This window comes from Ailuropoda melanoleuca, chromosome 13, assembly GCF_002007445.2.
Source record: "Ailuropoda melanoleuca isolate Jingjing chromosome 13, ASM200744v2, whole genome shotgun sequence".
NCBI classification, from domain to species: domain Eukaryota; kingdom Metazoa; phylum Chordata; class Mammalia; order Carnivora; family Ursidae; genus Ailuropoda; species Ailuropoda melanoleuca.
This window is the reverse complement of record NC_048230.1, coordinates 75,888,716-75,913,739: the sequence shown is the minus strand read 5'-3', so window position 1 is coordinate 75,913,739 and position 25,024 is coordinate 75,888,716. Positions and strand designations below refer to the sequence as shown.

General features: G+C 48.8%; 1 protein-coding gene and 1 long non-coding RNA gene across 5 annotated transcripts in view; one reads left to right on the top strand and one right to left on the bottom strand.

Moving 5' to 3' along the window:
* Positions 1-4,604: 4,604 nt before the first annotated feature.
* LOC105240019 lies at positions 4,605-8,358 on the top strand. 2 transcript variants are annotated; one of them, XR_004619535.1, is made up of 4 exons: positions 4,605-4,934; positions 5,002-5,190; positions 5,591-5,722; positions 7,933-8,358. It is a non-coding gene; the product is annotated as an uncharacterized LOC105240019 (long non-coding RNA). The 2 variants fall into 2 exon arrangements; XR_858937.3 differs by having other exon boundaries at positions 4,605-5,190.
* Positions 8,359-14,713: 6,355 nt separating this feature from the next.
* CDS2 (CDP-diacylglycerol synthase 2) overlaps positions 14,714-25,024 on the bottom strand; it is a 60,781-nt gene continuing 50,470 nt past the window's right edge. Inside the window, exons 7-14 of one of the 3 annotated variants that reach the window (XM_034640390.1) lie at positions 24,170-24,252; positions 22,380-22,514; positions 22,128-22,215; positions 21,538-21,606; positions 20,515-20,643; positions 18,895-19,014; positions 17,527-17,630; positions 14,714-17,266 (exon numbers count right to left, since the gene is read on the bottom strand). In XM_034640390.1, the coding sequence (XP_034496281.1) occupies positions 17,137-17,266; positions 17,527-17,630; positions 18,895-19,014; positions 20,515-20,643; positions 21,538-21,606; positions 22,128-22,215; positions 22,380-22,514; positions 24,170-24,252 (858 nt within the window). In that variant the 3' untranslated portion in view covers positions 14,714-17,136. Of the gene's footprint in view, positions 17,267-17,526; positions 17,631-18,894; positions 19,015-20,490; positions 20,644-21,537; positions 21,607-22,127; positions 22,216-22,379; positions 22,515-24,169; positions 24,253-25,024 lie in introns of all 3 variants that reach the window. The other 2 variants (XM_034640389.1, XM_034640391.1) reach the window with 2 other exon arrangements.

Below are 25,024 nucleotides of genomic sequence, written 5' to 3'. Positions count from 1 at the left end.
AGGAGAGGCCAAAACATCTAACCTTTCACACACCTGGGAATCCAGGAGGGAAGTGATCCCAGGGGCCAGTTGGGATGGTTGCTGATAAATTCATAGAATGAACACCACTAGGTTCCCATTGTTCACATCTCATCTGTATTGCAGGGCACTGCCTATGGCCCAGCACTGTTCCAGGAGATTAGGACATGACAGTGAACAAGTAGGCAAAATCTTTGCCCTCAGGAATCTCATCCTTGAGAGGGAGAGATAGATAATAAACAACTAAGTAAAATACGTAGTATGTTAGGTCGTGACAAGCACTATGGAAAAAAAATAAATTAGGCAAGAGGACAGGGGTGATCTGGGGTGCAGGTGTGTGCGCTGCTAGACGGGTGGCCTGATGAAGCCCAGTAAGGAGGAGACATTGGCATAAAGATCTGAAGGAGCCATGTGGACATCTGGGGTAAGGGCAATCTGACAGAGGAAACAGCAAGTGCAAAGGCCCTGAGGCGGGGCATACTATTCCAGTATGACTGGTACAGAGTAACTACAGGGGACACAGGAGGAAATGAAGCCAGATCACACAGGCATTGTAAGGACTCTGGCTTTTACTGGGTGAGAAGAAAGCTCGTGTAGGGTTCTGGGAAGAGGAGGGACAGGATCTGAGTGGACTGGGTCACTCTAGCAGCTGCTTTGATACTAGAGTGAAGAAAGGGACAGAGAAAGGGAGATCAGTTAGGAGGGTGGCTCATTCCAAGGTTATAGCAAGGGGCAAGAAGAGATTGGATGCAAAGTACAACATTTTTAAGAGAAAGTATAAGTAAAATATGCATTGTGCCGGAAGTGATGTCGTAGATGTCCAGGCCATAAAAACCTACATGGCAAGAAGAGAGGCAGACGTGGACCCTGCCTGTGTGAGCTGTGGGCTCAGAGAGGTGAGGGGCGGTGTCCATTCATTCGGCTAGTGTCTCCCACCTTCCTCCTCGTTCCTTTCCTCATGGCAAAGACCCTTTCTGAACTTTCACTAGTTTCCCCATGGAAGGTCCATTCCATACGTTGCCCAAAGTGAGAGTTCAGACTGCAGCTTTCCTATTACATTATGCAAGGCAACGAACTCACCCTTGTCACTGGATCTTCAATTGCAGGGACTTGTGACTTCCACACCCCTCCTGAAGCTGGTTAAGACTGTGGCTTCTCCTGTGGTCCATATATACAATGGAATATTACTCAGAGATCAGAAAGAACGAGTTCTCAACATTTGCTGCAACATGGATGGCACTGGAGGAGATAATGCTAAGTGAAATAAGTCAAGCAGAGAAAGACAATTATCATATGGTTTCTCTCATCTATGGAACATAAGAACTAGGATGATCAGTAGGGGAAGAAAGGGATAAAGAAAGGGGGGGTAATCAGAAGGGGGAATGAAACATGAGAGACTATGGACTCTGAGAAACAAACTGAGGGCTTCAGAGGGGAGGGGGGTGGGGGAATGGGATAGGCTGGTGATGGGTAGTAAGGAGGGCACGTATTGCGTGGTGCACTGGGTGTTATACGCAAACTAATGAAGCATCGAACTTTACATCGGAATCCGGGGATGTACTGTATGGTGACTAACATAATATAATAATAATAAAAAAAAAAAGACTGTGGCTTCTCAGAGGCCCACACTGGTAAGCTCCTGTGTTTCTCTCTCCCTTCTTTGTAAAGTGGGGGTGGGTGGTTATTTGGTATTTGTTATTATTATTGTTTTGAAGTAACAGGTGTTCTTAAAGACAGCTGGTGTGACTTTCCACTCCTTTCCATTCCTTCTCAAGTTAATGGTTAAACGTCCTCAGAAGAGTCAGGGTCGTTTGGACTGATGTGGCAAGAAACATGGCAGCTCCCAGAACCAGTTAGGACCCATCTTCATGTCCACACTGAACACCAACCAGGACAGTGCCTTCGTGATGCCCAACAGTTGACTTATGACATACTGTGGATATAAATCATTCTTTTCTAAACTCACTTCTCCTGGGGCGCCTGGGTGGCACAGCAGTTAAGCATCTGCCTTCGGCTCAGGGCGTGATCCCAGCGTTCTGGGATCGAGCCCCGCATCAGGCTCCCTGCTCTGCTAGGAGCCTGCTTCTTCCTCTCCCACTCCCCCTGCTCGTGTTCCTTCTCTAGCTGGCTGTCTCTATCTCTGACGAATAAATAAATAAAATTAAAAATAAACTCACTTCTCCTATATAGTGCTTCCCCTAACTCATATGGTAACTTGGGACAAATTAGAAAGAGATACATCCTCCAGACAGGTTGTAGATTCCTGGTGTCCAGATGTGTCCAGACTGGAAGCAACTCCTTGCAGATGGTGGAGACTAGGTGAGTGTAGCTGTTCTGCCTTTCGACCCCCATCCCCCAGCATCCTTGTGCGACATGTGGTCTGCTCTCAAGTATCCGTGAGACCCAGCCCACAGGAGTCAGGTATCAATAAATTAAAGCCAGCGAATTATCTCAATATTGCATGCATGAATTCCTGGAAAAGATCTGCCACACCCAGCCCGTACTTTCTGCAAGAGTTGCATGGGCTCCATCCAAGCTGCTATTTTAAAGAACAAAAGGGTTGAATGAAATATCAAAAATGAGTGAGATATTTTGAGATGGAACTGTCATGGAAATTATTTTGCTATTGCTTATAATCGGTTGTGAGGATCCCAAACCACGAAGCTGCCACAGGCAACAATGGCACCCTTTGGGTCATGCCTGGAAAGACTGTCTTGACTGCTCTCTGAGCCACTGCCCAAGGTCCAGCAGCTCAGGTCTTCCCTGAAAGCTAAAGGTCCTCCCTGTAGCGGAGGACACCAGGGTCCCACCCTTATCCCCTGGGCCCTCACCTTTCCCAGCATGCAATGGCTTCCTATGCAAGAGCTGGCGACTCATGGCCTGCGAGCTTCCTCCGGCTGCGGAAATGTTCTTAGCGCACTGCGCAGGGGGTACGGTGTGCTGGAGGGTTCGATGGCCCCAGAAGCTGTCCTCAACCAGTGGCAAACCAGGTTGGAGGAATTTCCTCCCTCTTGGTGGTGCCAGCTCTGAGCGATGTGCTGTTTGCGGTCTCGCGAGTTCCTGCAGCGGGATCGAGCCCCAGCCGCCCCCTGGCAGGACCTGATCGTTAATCCGCCCTCCGCTGTCCGCTTCCCACACCGCTGCAGATTTGCCCAGAACGCACTTCCCAGTAACCGCCCCGTCTCGGGGTCTGCTCCCGGAGAGGCCCAAGCTAAAGCAGCTGCTTAAAGGGCTGGCCACGTTGGTTCTCCCCTCAGCCCTTCTGGCTCTTCAGGCTCCAGTGTAGACGGGGAGCCGTTTTCACAGAGGAATTGAACTACGCAAATGACAGTCCAATCAATCGCACTCAGTGGGCAGAATAAGCAGCACTGTCATTTCTGCAAACCTAATTATGCTGCCGCCCACCGAATGCCAGAAAGAGAGAGGCTGGCACAACAGAGATAACAGAAACGCACGCGCCCAAGCAGTCAGCCCTGGCTGGTGCTCTCAGCTCCCAGAGGAGTGCGACTTCACTACGAGAAGTTCTGATCTGCCACGTGGCGAGAGGGGAAGCGGGAGATGTCTCGGTGTTTCTCCTCCGAAACCTCCCTCACACCCTTTACCCAGTTATGTGCCCACTGCCTCGGGTCTCTCCCCCTCCCATAGCCACCTCTGCCCTGGGCTAAGCAGGAAACAGTGGCACCTGGTCCGCAGGATGGGAAAGACTGTCCTTTCCCCACTGCACTGTTGCCTTGCTCTCAATTTTTTCACTTTAGTTACCAATTTCAAAATGAGGACCTAGATTGCTAGTTGGGTCATTGACATGCAGCAGGTATCTGATTCCATTGGTACAGTTTAGTTAGAAAAGGCAGGATCAATGCTTGATCCTGCCCCTTGGTTTACAAGCTCTGGAAATAGATCTCCTTGACGAGCATCCTTCAGTGGTGATCCACGGAGTGTAAGTACCCTCCTGAAGGCACGTATTTAAACATAATTGATAGGTTTCAATCCACCTCACCTATTATTCTTACTGATGTTCAGAGCGTCCCATCTTTGGCAGCCTCTTCTTCTTGCTAGGGCCGCGTTGTTTTTTATAGCTCCCTTGCTCTCTGGTATGTTTGCAGCAATAGCTAATGGGCAGGTGGGGAGCCCTTGGTCAGCTTCAAATCCCACAAGGCTGACTGGCAGCTACGGGGAATTCAGTGCGAGCAGCCGCTATGGACACAGATATGTTCAAGCTTGGGAGGGCCAACCCCCCCACTAACTCCTTCACCCCCATGGGGCCATCTCCAGGGTGATATGAAAAGGCCAAGCACACAGATCAGGAAGAGAAAGGGGGAGGGAAACCCTGAAATGATAATAGCGAACGTTCATGAAAATGCACTGTGTGCCAGAACCTAGTCGAAGGTCTCATGTCACCCTCACAACAATACCGTCGGCAGGGGCTCTCATTATCCCCATTTCACAGATGAGGAAACAAGCACAGAAAGGTTAAAGAACTTGCCCGAAACCCCCAAGTCACATCAGGTCACACCAGGAAATGGTGGAGTCAGGAGACAAAGTTGGTCACCCTCCCAGCCACAGTGAAGAAGACCAGCCATGCCTCCTTCGTGCATTTGTGAAGGCCCCTGTGGAGGGGAGTTGCAGCACCACGTGGAATCGACGTGATACCCTGTCATGCTTAGCCAGCACCCCAGGGAGAATTTCAGATCTAACTGACCTTGGGGTGCCCACAGTCAGTAATTCAGCTGCTGTGATCACTTCAGTTCCCCCTGCCATCCTTCCTGAGAGCCTCCTGCCTGCTCTGTGCACCAGCCTGGGTGTCCTGCCCTGCTCCTGCCCTCGCTGGAGCCCAGGTGCCAGCTCCTTCCCCTGCGTCCCCCCAGAAACTCACCGCTCAGACCAAGGCGGTAGCATCACAAATAAGTTTCTGATGGGTGAGTAATAGGGGCTAGGTGCTGGACAAGTGCTTTGCAGATTTGCTCAGCTATCTCCATTTTGTAGAGGAGGAAGCTGAGTGGTTGAGCGAATCCTTCAAGTCACAAAGCTGGTGGCCGCTGGACCAGAATTCCATCCAGAGGTGTCTCACACCAAAGCCCTGTGCCTCACTTGTGACCCACTGCTGCCCTCTGCTGGACCCATGGCAGCACTGCCCCACTGTGCTGGGCACCATGGGTTACCTACACCTCCCAGGTAGGTAGATTCCACCTGACTAGGAAGTGGTGGCAGCGGTGGGGTGGGGGGAGGGAAATGGGGGGGCAGGAATGGTATTTCTCATTCTCAAAGCCACTGGCAGAGGCACTGACAATGGCAAATTGCATCAGTCAAAACTATATGTATTATTTTGCTACAAAGAACATTATTGGGACACTTGGTGAAATTTGAATAAGGTTACATAACAGTAAAGGGGCATCATGTCTATAATTTCAAACAATTTGAAAATGTGTGTGTGTGTGGAGAGAGAGAGGGAATGATTAAATTGGTAAAATGTTAACATTTGTGGAATTTGAAGTATGAAGGGAATTCTTTACACTATTCTTTTTTGTACGTCTGAAATTATTTCAAATAAAAAGTTAAATAATTGTACCTCCAGGAAGCCACCAACCACAGCTCTCCTGAGACGGCACCTGGCAACTGATGGGGTCCGTAGGAGACCACAAATGTACGATCCCCAGGGCTCCCTCCCGGGCTCCTCTCCATGACGATCATCAGAACCACTAGGCAGGTACGGAGTACGGGCCCCTTATGAGGGGAGGAAGAAGCTACCTCTTGGCCAGTAGCTACTCGAGGCCTTCAGTTCCCATTGGACCCCATGTGTCGCCCACCAATGCACACACATATTGACAAGTGCAGGCAACGAGAGGGGACCCTCAGAAAGGATAAGCCTGTGGGCGTCCAGACACTGGCCAGCAGTTGAAGGGGCAGAAGGCATTTCTCATATGGAAGAAAGAAGGACAGGAGATGGGGAGCTTGGGAAGGCAAGGCTGGGTGGCAAGGACAGGAGCTACCTGGGGGCACATAGCAAATACCACAGGTATTTGTGAAGCAAAATAGAAGCAGACCCAGTCTCTGAGATGCAAGAAGACAGAACGAGCTCTGGGTGGAGGTGCTGGGAGGCACGGTCTTCTACGCTGTGGCCGCGGTGCGCAACGCCATTCCAGTGATTAATCCAGAAGGCCCCCCTCAGGGCACCCTGGGGCTCTCCACTGGACATGCTCCCCCAAGAGGGTGCTGACCACCTGCGGGGGGACAGGGGGTGTCTGAGAGGGGACAGACTCACGGGAGGGAGTTTCAACCACTGGCTCTCAACCTTGGCCGCACACTGGAATCACCCAGGGAATTTCTTTTAAACACCCAATTCTGAGGTCATTGGTCTGAGGTGCTGCCAGGACACTGAGATTCTTTTCCAAGTTCCTCAGGTGATCTAACGTACAGCCAAGCTTGGGAATCACTGGCTTAGAAAGCACTACCTCCAAGGCTCTTCGAATCTCAGAGAAATCAGGACCACAGGACCGAGATCAGAGGGCCCATCTTTGCTCTAGGAATAACAGCTTCAATCACCTCAAACAGAAATCAGAATTAACCCCGAACCTAGTCTCAGATGGACGTGCATTTGACAAACGTGCTGAGCTTTCTTGTTAAAATTGAGAAGAGGCAGTAAGGGGATGGTGACATGATTTTATTCCATTTGACAGCCTGGGCTTTGATTGATTTTGGAACTAGCAATGTCTTTTATGGGGAGGTAATGGCTTGTGATGATGTCACGGTTAGGCCATCAGTCCGTCCCCTGGGGCTTTCTACCCCAACAGCCTGTCCGCTGAATATCCGAGTACAGAAGTCACTCTTGCTTTGTTTCCCTCTGCCGCCTTCCCCCAAGAGACCAAAAAGTTCATGGCATCCCTCCTTCTCAAGAAAAGGGCACCCAAGCCTCTAAAATTCTGGCCCCCTTCCCCAGGCCCACTTCTGCTGTCAGGTGGGAGTGGGGCCACCTGAAGACAAACCCCATCCACACCTTTGTCCTGGCCCAAGAGCTGGACCGTCTGAGACTCCCTGAGAAAGGAGACCATCTCATTGAAGGGATGAAGGCAAGGGCCCTACCTGAAAAGAAGCAGATCCCTAAGTCCAGAACAACGAACAGAGGGCTTGGCTTTGGACCTGAACTCTTCCCCATCAATGGTCTCATCCAGTCTCCTGGTGCAGGATAACATCCACACCTTGGCCACTCCCCTGGACTGGACATCCCCATATGGATATTTCACAGGCACATCAGACCGAGAGTCCATAACCAAACTCCTGATCTTCCCTCTCTGCTCTACGCCCTACCCCAATTCTGTTCTCCCTCAGCCCTCTTCAGCCCAAAGAAATGGTGACACCATTCTTCCAGTTGCCTAGGCCAACAGCACCATAGCCATCCTTCACTCCTCTCCCATGCCATGTAGAATCCTTCAGCAAATACTGATGATGTAGGAAATGAGGTCAAAGTCACTCAGCTGCTGTGCGAAGAAAGATTTTAGAGGAGTGACTTTGAAAACAAACATCAGATCAAGTCACTCCTTGGCTCCAAACTCTCCAACAGCTCTCATCTCGCACAAAGTAAAAACCAATGGCCTTGCCCTGCATAATAACCCCCTTTCCCTGGGACCTCATTTCCTACCACCACCCCTCCCCTTCCACCCTGCTCCACCAATCACTGCAGCTCCTTGAGGACATGTTGCATTTTGCTGTGCACCAGCCCGAACACCCTCCCCAGGCCCTTCGGTGTGTCCAGTTGCCCAAACATCACCTTGGTAGCAAGGTCTTCCCCAATCACCCTATTTAAAATAATTGCTCCCTACTGGCATTCCCCTCTTCTGTCTACGTTTTCTCCAGCTAACTAACATACTACCTTTTTCACATGTCTGCCATGCTCTCCTACAATGAATTCCATGAGCACAGGGACTTGGTTGCCGCATCCCCCGTGTCCATCGAGCCAAGCACAGAACGGACACTCCAGGAGCATGTGCTGAATGCATGGAGATCATCCAGACCAGAGCACAGGGGCTCTGGGGCGGAAGAACGCAGAAGCAATGACTGCAGGGGTGCCCACAGGAGGTGGGCTCTGATGCCACCTACTGGGGCCTCTGCAGAGTGAGCACATGGACCTCACAGGCTGGGACGACAAGAGCCTTCAGCACAAGGACAGGAGACAGGGGCACCCACCATTTCTCCAGCACCACACGAGCCTGTAACTCCCAGTACAACAACAGGGGGGCAGGCAGCCAGGGAAAACCACCAACGCTGGGTTTCTCATTAACCTTGGAAACCAATGGCTTGGAGTGAGATTTTGTTGGATTAAGAGAAATATATGCAGAGTTTTTTGCACCTTGACTATTGGGAAGCAATTCATTCCAGAAGTCCCCTGCCTTAGGGTCCCTTGCAAAAAGCAAACACTCAAGGTCCCACTGGCCCAAGGTGCTAGCCCAGGTGGGGCTGGCCCGCTGGATCCCAGGACTGCAGACTTAGGGTGTCCTCTACCCTCCCGCTAGGCCCACAGTCTTGCTGGGAAGGCAGAATCTTGGGGTGGGACGGTAAGGTGAGCAGGAGTTAGGCAGGTGGGGGAAGCCGGGGGAGAGGGGAAGAGAAATCTGACAGAGGAAACAGCACGGAGGCAAGGAGGTGAGAGCGCCTGGGACAAAGCAGGGACATGCACGGAGCACGGCTGTGAGAGAACAGGGCCCGGGTGGGGGGTCATAGGGTATAGACTGGGGAACTCACGAACAAGCCTCGACTTGGCCCTCAGGCCTCAGGAAGACCCTCAGCAGAGAAAGCTTGCCCCAGCTGGAGTGGAAGGGCTGGGTTGGCGGGGGTAACCAGGCTGCAGAGAGCCGGCAGGCAGGCAGGATGAAGGCAGAACGGGCAGGCTGTGGTTACTGATGAGATTGCTCCTAGGTACTGGCCGCGGAACAGAACTCTGGAACAGAACACTGGACTGGGGCATGTGTGGGTTAAGGGCCCGGGTCTGGGTTTGGTCATGCAAAGTCCACAGGAAGAGACCTCACAGCCCACGCAGGTTAGGGATGTGGACTTGGGAATCGTGTGGGTGAGTGTGGTCATTGGAGCCCTGGGAGTGGGTCAGAACATAGGACAGAGTTCGGAACGGGGGAGCCTTGGCCAGAGTGTCACGGTCTGAGGGACGGACGCGTGAAAGAAGATACTCAGAGAAGGTACTCAAAAAGGTACTTCCTCAGAGGAGGAAGAGTTAGGGAAGCAGGAGGAAAGCCAAGAGGTCATGAAGGCCAAGCGCACAGTGTCTCCAGAAGCAGGCAGTGGTTGGCAACATTCTGGGAAAGGACGCTGGTTCCACACAACCCCCCCTTCTCGAGCCAAGTCCGAATGCACCCATGGCCTTCAAAAGGCACCCCTCCCCCCCGCAGAAACCACAAACAATACAGAATTTAATAGATGTTTATTTGTGTAACAGGAACATTCAGGTATATAAATAAGGTAAATATTTCCCAATGTACAATATATGATGTTCTGGAACTACACAGAAAAAGAATCTACATGTATTGTTCAACACAGATCAGACAGCGCACAGAGAAAGGTCAGCTGTGGCTAATACAGGTGGCCCCCGTGAACCCCCACGTCAGCTAAAGGGCACAGCAGCAGCGCATGGACACACAGCTGTCTGGGGAGGCCCTAGGGACTGTCCGGTGGGCTCCACACACACCCAAGAGCTGCTCCAAGGTCACCCGTGTCTGAGGGCCGGAAACCAAAGGTCAGTACCCGGCTTATCCGTGGGAGACTTCCGAATGGCACCACACAAGGGGAGGGGCGGAGAAACTGACCTTGGGGGGCAGGGCACATCCAGGCTAATCTCTGGGTGGCAGACAGAGGAGGTGATGGGCTCCAGGTGACTTCCTGGCACTCCCCAATGGGGCGGGGAGGCCATGTCTGTGTGGGGGAGCTTTTCCGTTAAACAGATCCTCAGAGCACAGACTTGAGCAGGTCCACAGCTGCGATCAACTCACCCAACCACACAGAGCTCGCGGGGCTCCCACAGAGGGGCCTCTTAACCTCGCCCACTTTGGTTTTCCCCTCCTCTTTGGAAAGTATTAAACATCAATAAAATTTAAAATGTGGTATCAGCATCAGCTCCAGAAGACAGGCCATAATCCATGAGTTTTGAATCTTTCTGGATAGGCTTCTGAGCCCTGTTTCTGGCCCCCGCACCCACAGAACACAGGGCTGGCCTCTGTCCGTCTGTCCTCAGCTGCGGGACTCTTGGCCTCTCCTTTGTCCCCGCGACTCCCCAAGCGGTTCTCTGGCTGGAAACAACACATCTCTGCGTCCCGTCCTGACTTGTTCTCTCGGCTCCAAGTCCTTTGGTTTCATTGGCCCTGATGTCTGCTCAGCTCTTTCTCTTTCTAGCCAGTTCCCAGACACCCAGCCAGTGGGACGTAAGGTAGCAACGCAATGCTCTGTGTATGAAAACGAAGCAGCATACTAAGGACACTCTTAGAAGGACATGTATAAACATTCCACCCACTAGAAAATATTCTTAACTCCCTTCCTGTTCTGGTGTTTCTAGGCAGCCAGGCAGCAAGCCCAGGCCATGAGCTGAATGGAGGTGAGAACCAGACATGTTCCAGGAGCCAAGGACAAAAACAGCGATAGGGATGATATCAGAGACACAATTCTACTTGGAACAGAATCGCCAGGTGGCTAAGCCTACCTAAACCCCTTGAGGGCTACATGTAGGTAAAGGCTGCAAGGAGCCAGGCCCTGCCCAATGCCTGGGAGACCAACACAGGGCATCGGCAGCCCGATGACCGGAGGACCCTTGTCCCCAGTTGAGAGCCCACCTCACTAAAGACAGAAAGCAGCCTGGGTCCATCAGACACAAGAATAAGGGAAGAAGTGCCAGGCCTGGCAAACATGGGTCCAGAAAGGCGAGGGCAAGCCAAGGATCAACCTGTCACAGCAGCTGCTCACTGAATACTTCCATGACCTCCTCCTGATTCCTGTCATAGTCAGTACTTCGTTATTTAACTGAAGGGGAGAAACCATTCTTTAAATACAATGGGACTGTGAGTCTGGTCTTCATTCCCCAACAACACCTGGGAAACTGTCCATGGTCAATCGGGAGTTCTGTTATTATTATTCTCTTGGCTTGAGAATTTCGTGGATTCTCTATCAACAAGATTCCTCCAAAGCAAAGAGCCCTCCACCTCACACCCATGCCCTCCCCAAATCTCCATCTCCATTTGGAAAACTAAGTGAAAGATTTTTCACACAATCCAGTGCCTGTTCTCCCTTCATTCATCACACACCCATTTGATCCTTTAAACTCACCTCGATTCTAGCTAACCCAGACTCCAACAGAACACCTCGCACCATCTATCCTCAAGAGGTCACCTGCTTCTAGTCCATTAATACTTTTAAGAAAGCACGAAACACAAGGCCCCTGACTGTGTTGTGAGGGTGTGAGCAGAGCCTGCAGGCTTTCTGTCAGTACTATAATCTGCCACACAGGCTTCGGCTGCAGGCCCCTGAGCTGTGTGCAAAGGGCACAGTCCTCAGGCAGAGGAAAATGGGGTCCAGAGTGAGTCACAAGCCCTCCCCTCCCATGGAGTGGAGGCACCCTCAGGCAAGAGGCAAGGGCCTCCTTCTCCAAGGAAAGCCCAGACCAGGAGCAATAGGAAGGAGGCAAGACCTCAAGGAAACCATTCCAACTAAAAGTGGAGAATTTCTGACCATCTTCATGTCCATTTAGAAGGCCAGCCTGACAAAAGAAAGAAGTATGACGTGCCCAGATGCTGTAGGTGGGTGTTAAGGTTGGATTGCTTCTCTCAAAATCTTCTGGATTGTGAACACCCAGGCTGCGTGCTGGGCAGGTGACAGTATGGTGACTAAGAACCCAGTCTCTGGCATCACACCAACTTGGGTTCAAATTACTCGCTGAATCTGACAAAAATAACTACCATTTATGGAGTGCTATGCACCAGGCACTGTGCTAAACGTTTACAGGCGCTATCTCACAGAACCCTCACAACAAGCCTGCGAGGGAGCTACTCTCAGTCCCACCAGGCTGGCGTTACATCTAGCAACTGGCCCAAACCTAGGGCTCTTTGAGCCCGAAGTCTTTCTTCTTAACCACTGAGATCAGCCGTCATGGTGCCTCAGTTTCCTTATCTATAAAATGGGGATAATAATGCCAATCAAGGGGCGCCTGGGTGGCACAGTGGTTGAGCGTCTGCCTTCGGCTCAGGGCGTGATCCCGGCGTTATGGGATCAAGCCCCACATCAGGCTCCTCCGCTATGAGCCTGCTTCTTCCTCTCCCACTCCCCCTGCTTGTGTTCCCTCTCTCACTGGCTGTCTCTCTGTCAAATAAATAAATAAAATCTTTAAAAGAAAATAATGCCAATCAAAGGTTGTTTTCTGGATTAAAAGGGATAATGTATGTAAACCCTTAGCACTGTCCCTGGCACACATAAGCACTATGACTATTATTGCAGTTATTATTCATAAACACACTGCTGGTATCTTATTGGCTCAGGAAGGAACCTCAGCAGATAGGCATTTGGTGGAGAGGGGGAGGAGATGGGACAGGGTCTTCAAACGGCCAGTAGATTTGAAACCCACTGGCCCTAAGATCCTGGATGCCACAGAGTCTGCCCCCTAGGCTCATAAATCACCCACATGTTCTACAAACCTCAAAGTACACCTCCCAGACCACCCTCCCAGCTGCGATCTCTTCGCCCTTGAAAACAGTGCACATACCAACAGGTGAAAGTCTCAGTCAGGAGACACTACCCAGCTGAGAGCCCAGGTAAGTAAGGTCACTGCTGGTCAGCCTGAAAGGGGGAGGGTGGGAGGGCAGAGCCAGGAGGCACAGAAAGACAGGGCCACTGTCCGGTGGTATGAGCAGTCAGCAGCTGGGACTCCATTCTTCACTGAGAAGAGGGCCACCTTCTGCAAGGATGTGAGTGAGCAGAGTCCAGGGCCAAGAGGAGGTGGGCCTAGAAGAGACCTTTCACTCATCGTGACTCGGTCCAAACAGCAGCACCCTCTGCGGATCAGGCCGTCAGGTCCTCACCCAACAAGGGAAACCAAGTCAGGCAGTGGGAGTGGCAAATGTCTTCAAAAACTGGAAACTGGGCAACCGTGTGGAGACTGAGCAAGGGAAAGAGTTCGTTTTGACCAAGACAAGGACAGAATAATGAGACTGCCCAAGAATTAGCCCCTCTCTGTAGGAAGCTGATGGTTTGTTCCAGCTGCTCCTTCAGAGCCCCTGCTGCAGACAAGCACAGTGAGTCTGCCCACGGTTTACCGTCTTGTGATGTCTAGACAGCCACCTGGACATCCTCCTCTTAGCCCTTCCCCCCCTCCCTGACTAAGAACAGGAACAGGAACCCTGGATCCAAGTGAAACCACGCCCCTCCCCAATCCACCTGCTACTCATCACAACGGGAAAGGAAGGTGGGCACGAGATACTCTGAAAGACTGCGACAGTGCTGAAGATATCATGGACACAGGAAGAGGTTCCAGCAATGACGGATCACAACCGGCAGAGTAATGAAAAGCTACTTGCTTAGAAATTGACCTAGGGCAGGCGCCTTACAGAGCAAGGCCATTGCTGAGTTTTCTGAGCAGTGACGCACTTTGCCCTGAGTCATTCACATCCTCCCCAGGGGTGCCTCCGAGCCTGCTTGGGACGTATGGACACTCTGAAGACCTGAACTCAAAGACCCGCTCGGATTAGCCTCCAGTCAACTCAGCAACTAGCTTAGACTCCCATCAGGGTTTGTTTAATCTCCTTTAAAATAGAGTATGCAGGAAGATCCCAAAAATATAAGTCAAGTCACAGGAGAAAAAGCCCAGTGGGAAAAAAATAAATACCATGAAAATGGCTCCAAAGTCCACCTGTGTAAGCTGAAATGTTACATTTCACCCCTTCTAAAAGTGAAAGAGACACTAACTTCAGACATACATTATAGAATTAGAAATACAGAATACAGAAAACACTAAGAGTAAATATATTTTAAATATACTACTACTTAGCTACTAATATGATCATAATATGATACAGGCAAAAAATAATAAACACAGACAAGACCCACGCTGCCTTAGGGCACTTCACCCTCTGAAGCAAAACATACATGTGTACTTTCTCAATGCTGAGGGCCGTTAGGTAGTGGCAAGCGCTTGAAAGGGGAAAAGACTCAGGTGTCCCGTGAGCAGTCACGAGTAGGGCTCACCAGGGAGGATGCTGAGGCCCAGCCCCCCACCCCGATTCTCCCTGGCTTCCGTGACGCCCCCCTCATCAGCTTCCTCTGTAAGCTCCAACCTGCTGCACAGGTTGGGCCTCCTTGGCCTGACAACCGGCTGCTGCAGAATTCCCGGCACACGTAACGCCACTTCCACAAAAGCCAGCGGGGCTGGGGATGATCCCTGTCCTGGTGAGCAGAGCGCGAGGTGGAGTGAGGCTTGCCGCTGCCGCGTGGCCCTGAGGAAGCACGCTCGCTGCCCTGGCCCTTGGCGTCCTCACCAGTGAGGGGCCCAGGACTCCTGCCTGAGGGCCTCAGAAGGCCGCTGTGAGAAAGCTTCGAAGATTCAGAGCAGAAACCAAAAGTCTCTAAATCAGGACTGCACGATATTTATGATGCAAAAACAAGTGGGAAACAGAGAACCACGCGTGGAAGGGAGAAACGGAAGTCACAACAAGGGAGAGCATACAGTTTCAGTCACATTTTATTTCTCACACACAAAAAAATGGATCTGAAGCAAGTCATGCCATTCGTGAAGATCTGCACAGGGGTATGTTAAAATAGTCTCTTGCATCTTGTCTGTACGGTGAAATATCTCAATACATGGGAGAAAGGAAAACACTGTATGTAGACAGAGACACGCAGTGGCTTTGCTTTCCCGGCTACCAGGCTACGAAATCCTCTTCCTTGACCAGAAAGCATGTGGGAAAAATAGAAGATAAAACCCAAGCTGACCCTCTGGGCTTCTTGCTAAGAGCTCTAGTGAGCATCCAGCTTCAGTCTCCCAGGACCCCAGAACCCCCTCAGCGACCGCTTCCTTCCACAAAGGATTGTGCCAGGCACACTGATCCTCAAAGGCTGCCCTATTCAAGGGCTGCTGGGCCCCAGCCACCAAGGCCTGCCATATGCCCACAATAAGGTGACAGAGACAATCCCTTCTGTCTCTGGTTTCAGGAACCAAGTCCATTCTTCAATGTGAAAACTAGATTTGTTACTAATGACCTCCACTGTTTGAGACTTGTTGGTGAGATACTGACTCATCTCAAGGACACGCATAGAAACGGCCTGAAAGCTTTTGCTGTTTGGGTGCCCAGGACACGACTCGATACCCACAGGTAGCCTCTGGTGGTGTGAACGTGCTCAGTCAGAATCACGGAATACTGGAATTAGAAGAGTTCTCAGAAAACGAGGACCCAGAGAGGGATGTGTCCTGACCAGAGTCACACGACCAGAATGGAAATCCCACGCAAAAACACATTTTGTTTTTAAGGGGCCCTCAGCCCTGAGCCAGAAAAGCCACATGCTGGAACGGAAGTCGAAGCTCCGAGGGGGAAAGCTGCTTCCGTGCTGACCACGTGGGGAGCGCCACACAGTCACCGTGAGCTGCAACGTCGACAGGGGCCTGCTGCCCTGCGCCAACCTGCCTTTGAGCTTTCAGGGAAGCAGGATGGCTGATTTAAACAGAAACAGAATGAACCAATAGCAGACCAAGGTGCTGAAGCAAGTCACCACACCCCCATTTGGCAAGGAGAACCACCATGGCACGGAATAACTGAACGCATCTGGGCACCAAGCTCTCTCTCTTACCCTCCCTTGCTTGTTGCCCTGACAAAGAACTTGTCTCCCCGAATTCAACCTCACTCCTATCATCAAGCAAGAGGGAAAAAAAAAATCACAGTTTAAAAGAAAAAAAGGTCCCTCAATAAAATACAAACTACGTTTAAACTGGTCACATTATATATACATATAAAAAAAATGTGCATGTAATCTTCAGAATAGTCACACCTCTAATCGGGTTAGGTTTCCAGAGCTGTAAGCAGGATTTTGTGGTTTCAGTGAAGAAGTCATGGTACAATTGAAATCACTATAAGAAGTAAGTGATTTTTAAAACACACACACAGATACACACTTGCCTTACAAGTAGTATATACACAACACAGCAGCGACAAGGGTGGTCGGTCAGGGAAAGGGTGTGTGAACAGGGAGCCCCCTGCTCCCTGCCCAACAGGAGAGCCCCCAGGAAGGATTCAGCAGCAACAAGTCTACAGCACAAACATGAACGGTATCGTCCCTGAAAAGACACAGTTAGCTGGACTGCCCGAGAGGAGCCACTTGGGCCGACAACCTGTGGGAAAGGGCTCGTGACAGTACATTCTACTGCATACACTTGAAATATTACAGTGTATTGTTTCCGACTATTATAAATAATTACTCGTGCTTCCTGAAAAAAAATATCGAAGCCTTCTTTCAGTCTGTGATGAAGTAAGGTGAACCCATATTACAAAGCAGAGCTCACGCCCCACAGGACTCTGTGGGTAGAATGCTTATCTAATCAATCAGCCTTTGTCGCTCCAGCCTACGGAAGGCAACTGTCCCATCGCTCCAGGGCAGGGATTCCCCGAGAAGCCCAGGTGAAAGCTCTCCAGTAGCAAAGACATCCAAGCTGTGCACCTCTTCCCCGCTGGGGGCAGCCACAGAGACAGGCCGGGGGGCCCCTGAAGTGATCAGCCACGGACGAACATCCACTCTCTGATCGAGCCCAGCAACAGAAGCTCTGGCTTGGGAGTAAGCAGCACCAAGCAGACGCACCCCGCTAGGCAATACTGTCTTCCAGGTTAAAACTTTTGTTTAAAAAACCCAAATGGTCTGACCCTCATGACTTCTTTCCAACTCAAAGCTGTAGTTTGCCCACAACCCAAATCATAAGTACGAAAACTGTATATACAGATTGTTTTGAAAACCCACAAATAAAAAACACTCTACCAAAAAAAAAAGAAAAAAAAGACAGTGAGTTGAAGCCTTATCATTGACTGAGTCACACCCGTGGGGCTTTGCCTTGGAGCCCAGCCCCTCGCTCCTCTTGTTCCTGCTGTCGCGGCCCCGGGGCCCCTACTCATCCTCCGCGGCGGTCAGCATCCCCTTGTCTGCCAGGTGAGATCTGAGTGTGTTGAAGATGTGCAGCTGTTGATCAGGACGCAAGGTCAGGAACTGCTGAATCAGCTTGCTTGGGTTGGGGCCCCTGGAAGAGAATGTGAGGAAGCAGCGCTGAGAGGGGGTCCAGCAGCTTCTAGGGCCTGATTATCCAAACGGCTGCTGTTCCCTCTGGAGTCCCTACTCGTGGAGGGCAGGGTGACCCTCAGAGAATCCAGACAGAGTAGCAACTGCAAACCGCATTCATGTTTGGGATGCTTTTCACTCCCAGTGATTTGTAGCTAACCTTCTAGAATTTGACCACATTCAAAATTTCACCAACTTGGTTTAGATGGAAAGGCACTATACCTGATAAAACTGGCAATGTACACGTTGACAAACGTGGCCATCAGGTACTGACAGTCAAAGCGATCCATGATGCCTCCGTGGCCAGGAATGGTGTTGGCAAAGTCCTGTTAGAGGCAGGGGCAGGACTGGTGAGCCTGGGCTAGGGCAACCCCAAACCCTGTCCTACAGTCCCACCTCAGTGCCCAGCTACTGTCCTGAGAAGCTAAGGGCAGCAGAAAGTAAGAAGTATTGGTTCAGGGGGCGCCTGGGTGGCACAGCGGTTAAGCGTCTGCCTTCGGCTCAGGGCGTGATCCCAGCGTTCTGGGATCAAGCCCCATCAGGCTCTTCCACTATGAGCCTGCTTCTTCCTCTCCCACTCCCCCTGCTTGTGTTCCCTCTCTCACTGGCTGTCTCTATCTCTGTCAAATAAATAAATAAAATCTTTAAAAAAATAAAAAAAAAAAATAAAAAAAAAAAAAGAATTTGGCCTGGATGTGATTAATGACTCCAGGAAGTCTTTAAAAAAAAAAAAAAAGTATTGGTTCAAATGCTGAGGGTGTAATAGGACACAATCTTATGATAAAATGTTTCTTTTGAAGAAAGATGCAAGATATGCAAACAAATAAACTGCAAATCCAATTACAGTTGACCCTTGAACAACAGGGGTTTGAACTACACGGATCCACCTCTACGCGAATTTTTTTCAGTAAATACAGTACACTGATGTAAATGTATTTTCTCTTCCTTCTAATTTTCTTAATCACATTTTTTCCCTCTAGCTTACTTTATTTTAAGAATACAGCCTATAATAGATACAACATACAAAGTATGTGTTAATCAACTGTTAACAGTGATTCTTCTGATCAACAGTTACATGTGAACTTTCTACTACATGGGAGGACGGGGGCAGTGGGGAGGGATCAGTGCCTCTAATCCCCGCATTGTTCAAGGGTCAACTATACGGAATTTTCTCTGAAACAACGCTATTATTGTTGTTGTTTTTTAGAGACAAAGAGAGTGCGCCTGAGAGTGGGATGGGGGGCAAGTGGCTCCGAGGAGGAGCAGAGAGAGAGGGAATCAAGCAGGCTTCATGCCCAGTGCCAAGACTGACTCGGGGCTTGATCTCAGGACCCTGTGATCATGACCCGAGCTGAAATCAAGAGTCGGATGCTTAACCAACTGAGCCACCCAGGTGCCCCGGAAACAAACTTTAAATTAACCAGCTTAAATCCCCCCATGGGTGAAGAAGAGCACACATTATTAATAGTCAGGGTTTATAGCTTGATATTTAAAGCTTGGTATTTTGAAGGAGGTGGTGTTTGATGGGGCGGGACAGGAGGAGACCAGGCTGGAAGACAATGAGAGGAACAGAAAAGAGGGTTTTCCTACTTTGATTTTAAAGGCTCGTTTGAATCCACTCGCAAAGAACCCTCCAAAGGGGCCGATGAGTGAGGCAAACGTGGAGAGGGCGATGCTGTGAATCTGGAAGGGGTACATCCAGACTGTTGTCTGAGAAGAATAAATGCAATCAGTCAAGATGCCTGGTAACATAAATAACTCTTTATGCAATGAACTCTATTTTCCCTCCAAAAACAAAATTAGTAAGAAAACTGGATTGTTTGTAAATCTCTAATGCTCAGCTCAATAGAGCACATTCAGTATTATGCATTCAGTCTGTTGCAACATGACGTTTTAGTTGAAGTATGTGAAGAAAATCCAGCCTTACACAAATTAAGTGGCTGAAAAAAGGAGGAGTTTTTTAGCACTCTCTTTTCAGATAATTATGGGTATTTTTCTCTGACACTACATCAGAACTTAACAAGTGGTAGCTTCTTAAAAATGTGGTGCGGTGTGGAACTTGAGATCCTACAAATGAACTTTTTGTACTCTTAACATTAAAATCTGTTGGTCTATCTTGCACTTTGAATGGATCTTTGACCCACACCTGACAGTTGTAACACCATGCACTGCCATTTAGAAAATGATAGTTCACGAAGTTATATAAATCTTACAAGTGCAGACACAGTTTACTATACACAATGTCAAAACATCATATGTTAAAATCACTATAAAAAAATCACACACAAATATCACCACAGCTCTCATCCGCAAAGCTTTGAAGTATTAGGAAGCTGTCAAGCTCCGACGGCAGGTAGACGCTTTCCAAAATACTAATTTTCACTTGGAAGCCAAATTCTATCACCTGTAACAATCACTGTCAGGTGTCTTCCTTGAAGTGACAGGTTCACTTCGTTCATTTTCAAGAAAACTGTTTGTCAAATACACAAGGCTGAAAAACTACAGTTTGTCAGTTCTTTTCAAGTAAAAGGTATGTCCCTATAAAAAAGCAGCTAGTTCAGCTCATAACTCAAACAGGTGCACACCGCGTTCCTTTAGGTAAGCACTGGACTTCCATATTTAGCAGAAACATTCTAGGCATACTTTCCATTTGGGTACACGAGTATTCAAGGGTCAGGATTTAATGAAATGAATCATGCTACGGTTTCATCGAAGACACTCTTAAGAGGAGCTGGCTGGTTCTTACTGCGAGTGTGTGGCATGAAGAATCCCATGACTTAGTTCTAGTTTGCTGCCACTGCGTTCACGCATGCTACAGCACCAGCGAGCTTACCCACCACTGCTTTCGCATCATTCACAGCAAATGTCAACGAAGTAAAAAAAAGGCAAATAATGTCATTATATTATTATGAAAGTAACTGTGACCTCACAGGCCCCCTGAAAGGACGTCAGGGTTCCCCAAGGAACCCCAGAGCACAGTTTGAGAACCACTGATCTAAATGACGTGAAGTGAGATGAAAGGTCTCCTTCTGCTCTCACCCTTGCCTGACTTGAACAAGTCTCCTCTATCCTGGGGCCTGCACATCGTGGAGGGAGGAAGCTAGGGTTTTTTGAAGGAGTGGCGGCGGTGGACACTGTAGTCACTACCTAACCAGGGAGAGCTTGCCCAACGTAAGTGGCACATACCACGCCAATGACTGACTGGATCACCTCAGGAATATTGTACTCCTGCAGACGAAAGAGGTCCGAGGGCTCACAGTCCACAGTGAAGCTGTTGGTGTCATTGTTGTACTCCACGGGGCAGACAAAGCATCTGTACCCGGACATCACATAGGACAGCTGAGGATGAAGAGAAGAGTCAGGCAGAAGAGACAAGGCCCAGCCATCCTGCCCGGGCGGCACACACAGGGTTTGGCTGTGTCCCTCACAGTGCCTAGCACCCTGCTAACTGCAAGCTGGGCACTAAACCAGACATGAGTATTTGCCTGAATTTGGAAAAGGATTTTAAAAGAGGTTCATGGCCCACTGAGGCTTTACACATAGTTGCCCAAACGCCCAGGTCAAAATCCAGGAAAGACCTGAAGGAATTTGGTCAAATAACTACAAGAAGATTCTCCCCATTTAGGGGAGCTATGGTCCCTTTTCCTCAGGATCTCTTAATTTAATTTGGACTGGAGGCAGCTTGTCAGGGAGTGGTATAGTGAGAGAGAGCCAGCCCGGAGGAAGACGGTGGAAGAGCAGTGAAGTAAGGGAATCAGTACTGGAGGATGGCTGGCACCACGGATAAAGGAGAGAGGCTGGCCTAATGGTCAGAAGCAAGGAATGCTCCAGAAAGGGCAGGAAGATCTTCCTCCTCCCGCAGGGCACACATGGGAGAGAATCTCAGCTAGAGTGGCATAGCTCCCCTCACCTCCTACTCTCAGCTGCCAGTCACTCCACCTTGAAATACCAAATGCACGGACAAGAACGCTACTGCTGAGCGCTGCCATGCCTCGGCACGTGAGGCGTGCAGGTGCACAGGGCCCCTGCTCCTCAGCTGCCAAGACCCTGTTTGAAAACCGGCAGATCAAGGACAGCTGGCTCCACCCAGGCCAGTTACGGAGCATGCCATACGCATGCCCCTCAGGGGGCAAGGTTACCATTCAGAAACAAGCTCTCTAGCCCTGGACAAGCTTTGAAGGGGGGTGTGAGGTCTCTGTCCACTCCCCCACCCAGCAGGGAACCACCACCTACCAGAAGGCCGAACACCACAGTAGCAAAGAAGCCCCCAATGAAGCCTTCCCAAGTCTTCTTCGGGGACAGCTATGGACGGAAAGCAAATTCTTAACAAAGGGCATTCTGACATCTGGCTTTGGGAACAATGATTACTTGTTTAAAACCTTCCTACTATTAAAAAAAAACAAAAAAACACCACTTCATTCTGTTAGCCTCCTCCCTTTCTAAAACAACCCCATGCTTGGTCTGTTTGTTCCTGGCCTGATAACCCCTCGGTTTCCTTTCTGTTCCAATTAGTCATTCAAATAGTTTAATTATATTATAAAATAGTACACTAATTAAATGACAACACTCAAATTCAGGTCAAAGCCCCAAAAATGTGCCTATATCGTCTATAAAGATATTTTCTCCATTAGCTCTTTTTTTCTCTATGAATAGTTGTCTTCCTTTGGCTTTTCTCTTAAAACTAAGCTATTGCCAGACTTCCTCTGGGATGACATGAAGACATTCACACAAGCTAGATTTCTTCTGTCCCCAGCTGACCTACTTGTAGAGAAAGCACCACCCTCCCCTCACAGAGCTATTTCATGTTAGGGTGACCCATTTACCTTAATGAGTGGGGTCCGACCAAAGAAGAAACCAAACATATAGGCCATAATGTCATTACAGATCACACAAGAGATGGGGACAATGAACCTAGGGAATAAGCCAAAGTAAAAATCAGCTCTCCCCAGATGACAACACCTCAGATGTCGACAAAACAATGCCATTCATCAATTCCAGTACCAAAATAACCCGTAAGTACTTGCTATCCACGAAGGAATAAGCTAGAAAGAAATAAAATACCAGACAAGCCATACCTAGTACCTGGCACACAGCAGACATTCAAATGTTTACTGAATGGCTCCTCAATAAACGGAGGTGGTGTTCTATGAAATGCCTTTTTGTTGTTGTTGTTATAAAGTAACATATGCACGTGGTAATACAAATTTGAACTGTAAAGAAGAGAAAGTTTTCCTTGTTTCCCCCTCCCTATCTCCATTCCCCCAAAATAACTACTTTTACTCATTCCTGACTACTTCATGTCTATTTCATAATTTACCTCCTTTTTTGGTGAATGGTTTACGACTAGCTCTCGTGAGCACTCTCTCTCCCTAGGGTTACGCTGAGCGCAGAACCACAACCCACACAGCTAGCTATCTTCTTGACCCCCATGTCCTGCCTGCTGATCCCCACCATGAAAAAGGAGGCCATTTCCACACTTGTATCCTTCTGCTCTCCTCGCTCTCTACTCTCTGACCATTACCTTTTAGAAATGTCCTCTATTTAAAGTTCTGTATTTAACATAATATGCATAAATCTCTGACTTCCTGGCCCATCAACTAGAGGCAAGATTTTTTGTTTGTTAAGGGAGCATCTGTATCCTCCCATCGTCCAACATTATTTACTTTGTCGAGGCTTCTAGCACATATTCTCTGCTCTTTCTATTTTCTACACCTACAATTAAATCCTGTAGGTTGAGCGTGAAAACCAATAACCAGAGATTTTAATACAATTCACTGTAGAACCAAGTGGCATGTTTGGTCCTAAAGATAAGGACTTATCATGTGCCATTTCTTAGGATTACCTAACAAAAACTGAAAGAAAGGGAAAGATTGTGGGCCTTCCCAGACCGTTATTACCATTGTTTTAAACATAATAATGCCCAAGGCCAACATTTACATGAGCTAGTCTCTGTTCTAAGCACTTTATGTATATTTACTAATTTATTCCTCAGGAGATGGGTATTGCTATACCCTCAGTCAGAAATCTGGACACAGAGGCACAGTCTGGGGTCTTAAACACAACATTTCAGCACCTCTTAATATAAACCAGGATATGCCTTCACCTTTCACCAAGATCATCCAGCTTCCTCAGATGGCCTGCTGATTTCCTAAATGCTGACGGATTTCCTACTGAAACCACTGCATTTCTGGAATAAAATCTACTAAGTAATGAGTATATGATTCTTTCGACACATTGCCAGATTCTCTCTGCTAATAATTTATTTACAATGGTTTATCTGTAATCATTAAAGAAATCAGTTTAACATTCTTTTTTCTACTTCCCTAAGCTTGTTAGCTTTAGTATGAAGGAGCAGATAAAATTCTGCTATTATCACTGGTTGTTCTTTCCCAGGTGTGGATTCCTAGGCAATTTTCCAAGTTCTTCCACAGTTAGTGATCTTTTCAAGTTTTCTTCTTCATGATTATGGGTAGTTCATGTTTTATCAGATCATGACATTTTCCTTTAGTTTTTCAAACCTGTTGCTATATAGTTGCACTGTCTTTATCCACGGACTTGTTAGTCTAGAACTTTGGTTCTCAAAGTAGAGGTCCTGACCAGCAGCAGCAGCAGCATCTGGGAATGTACTAGAAATTCAAATTCTCATTATGAATCTACTGAGGCAGAAACTCATGAGTGAGGCCCAGTGATCTGTGCTGTAACCAGCCCTGCAGGGGATTCTGATGTAGCTCACGGTGAGAACTGCTGGCTTAGAAGGTAAGCAGGGGTTCTCGGTCTACCTGGACATGAGAAAACCCACAAAATAAAAGGGAAATCTCCCGCACTCAGGAAATCTCCCGCACTCAGGAAATCTCGCATCACTCACCAGATCATTCCCTCGAACAGGTTGTGGATGACGAGATGTGACTGAGTTACAACAATCAGTAATGTTACATGGGTCCAGCCAAACTGCAAAAGAAGATCAAGAATACATTTGACCTATCTATTACCTTGAAAGGAACTTCAAATAACAGCCAATAACAAATAGAAAATTGTTAAAAAACAAAAACAAAACAGGTAGAAAAGATATCTGCTTCTGTATCTGTCTTATCGGAAGTAAAAAAGTACAGAACAGGCATTTGGGATTAACTTTGCCTCTAGCTATAATTACCACCAAAAGTAGAGACCACGGGGCCCATTAGTGAGCAAGTCCTTCTATGCTCTGAAAGCCTGGGTACATCTCATTTTCTCCAAAAATGTTAATTGAGTGCTGGGGCGCCTGGGTGGCTCAGTCGGTTAAGCGCCTGCCTTTGGCTCAGGTCATGATTTCAAGGGTCCTGGGATTGAGCCCCACGTCGGGCTCCCTGCTCAGTGGGGAGTCTGCTTCTCCTTCTTCCTCTGTCCTCTCTCTCTCTCTCAAGTAAATAAATAAAATCATTTTAAAAAATGTTGAGTGCTTGAGACACTCAGTGAGGGGTTGTTTTCAAGTTGAGGGAGTGATGTAGCAGGTAGGATATCTGTGGGCATCACCTGAAGCTTCACTGTGAGCCTTACTTGGAAGCCACCTGCAGGTCCTAGTGGAGAGGTTTCCTGGGTGTAAATTAAGGAACAGTGATTGGGTCGAGGTGGATTCAGAGCTGCCTACCTTAAATGCGGACACCCCTTCATGCTCTAGCTTCTGTGCACACAAAACAGACTGCATTCCAGAGTTTTGGCTTGTCACAGGAAGCACAGAGGCCTG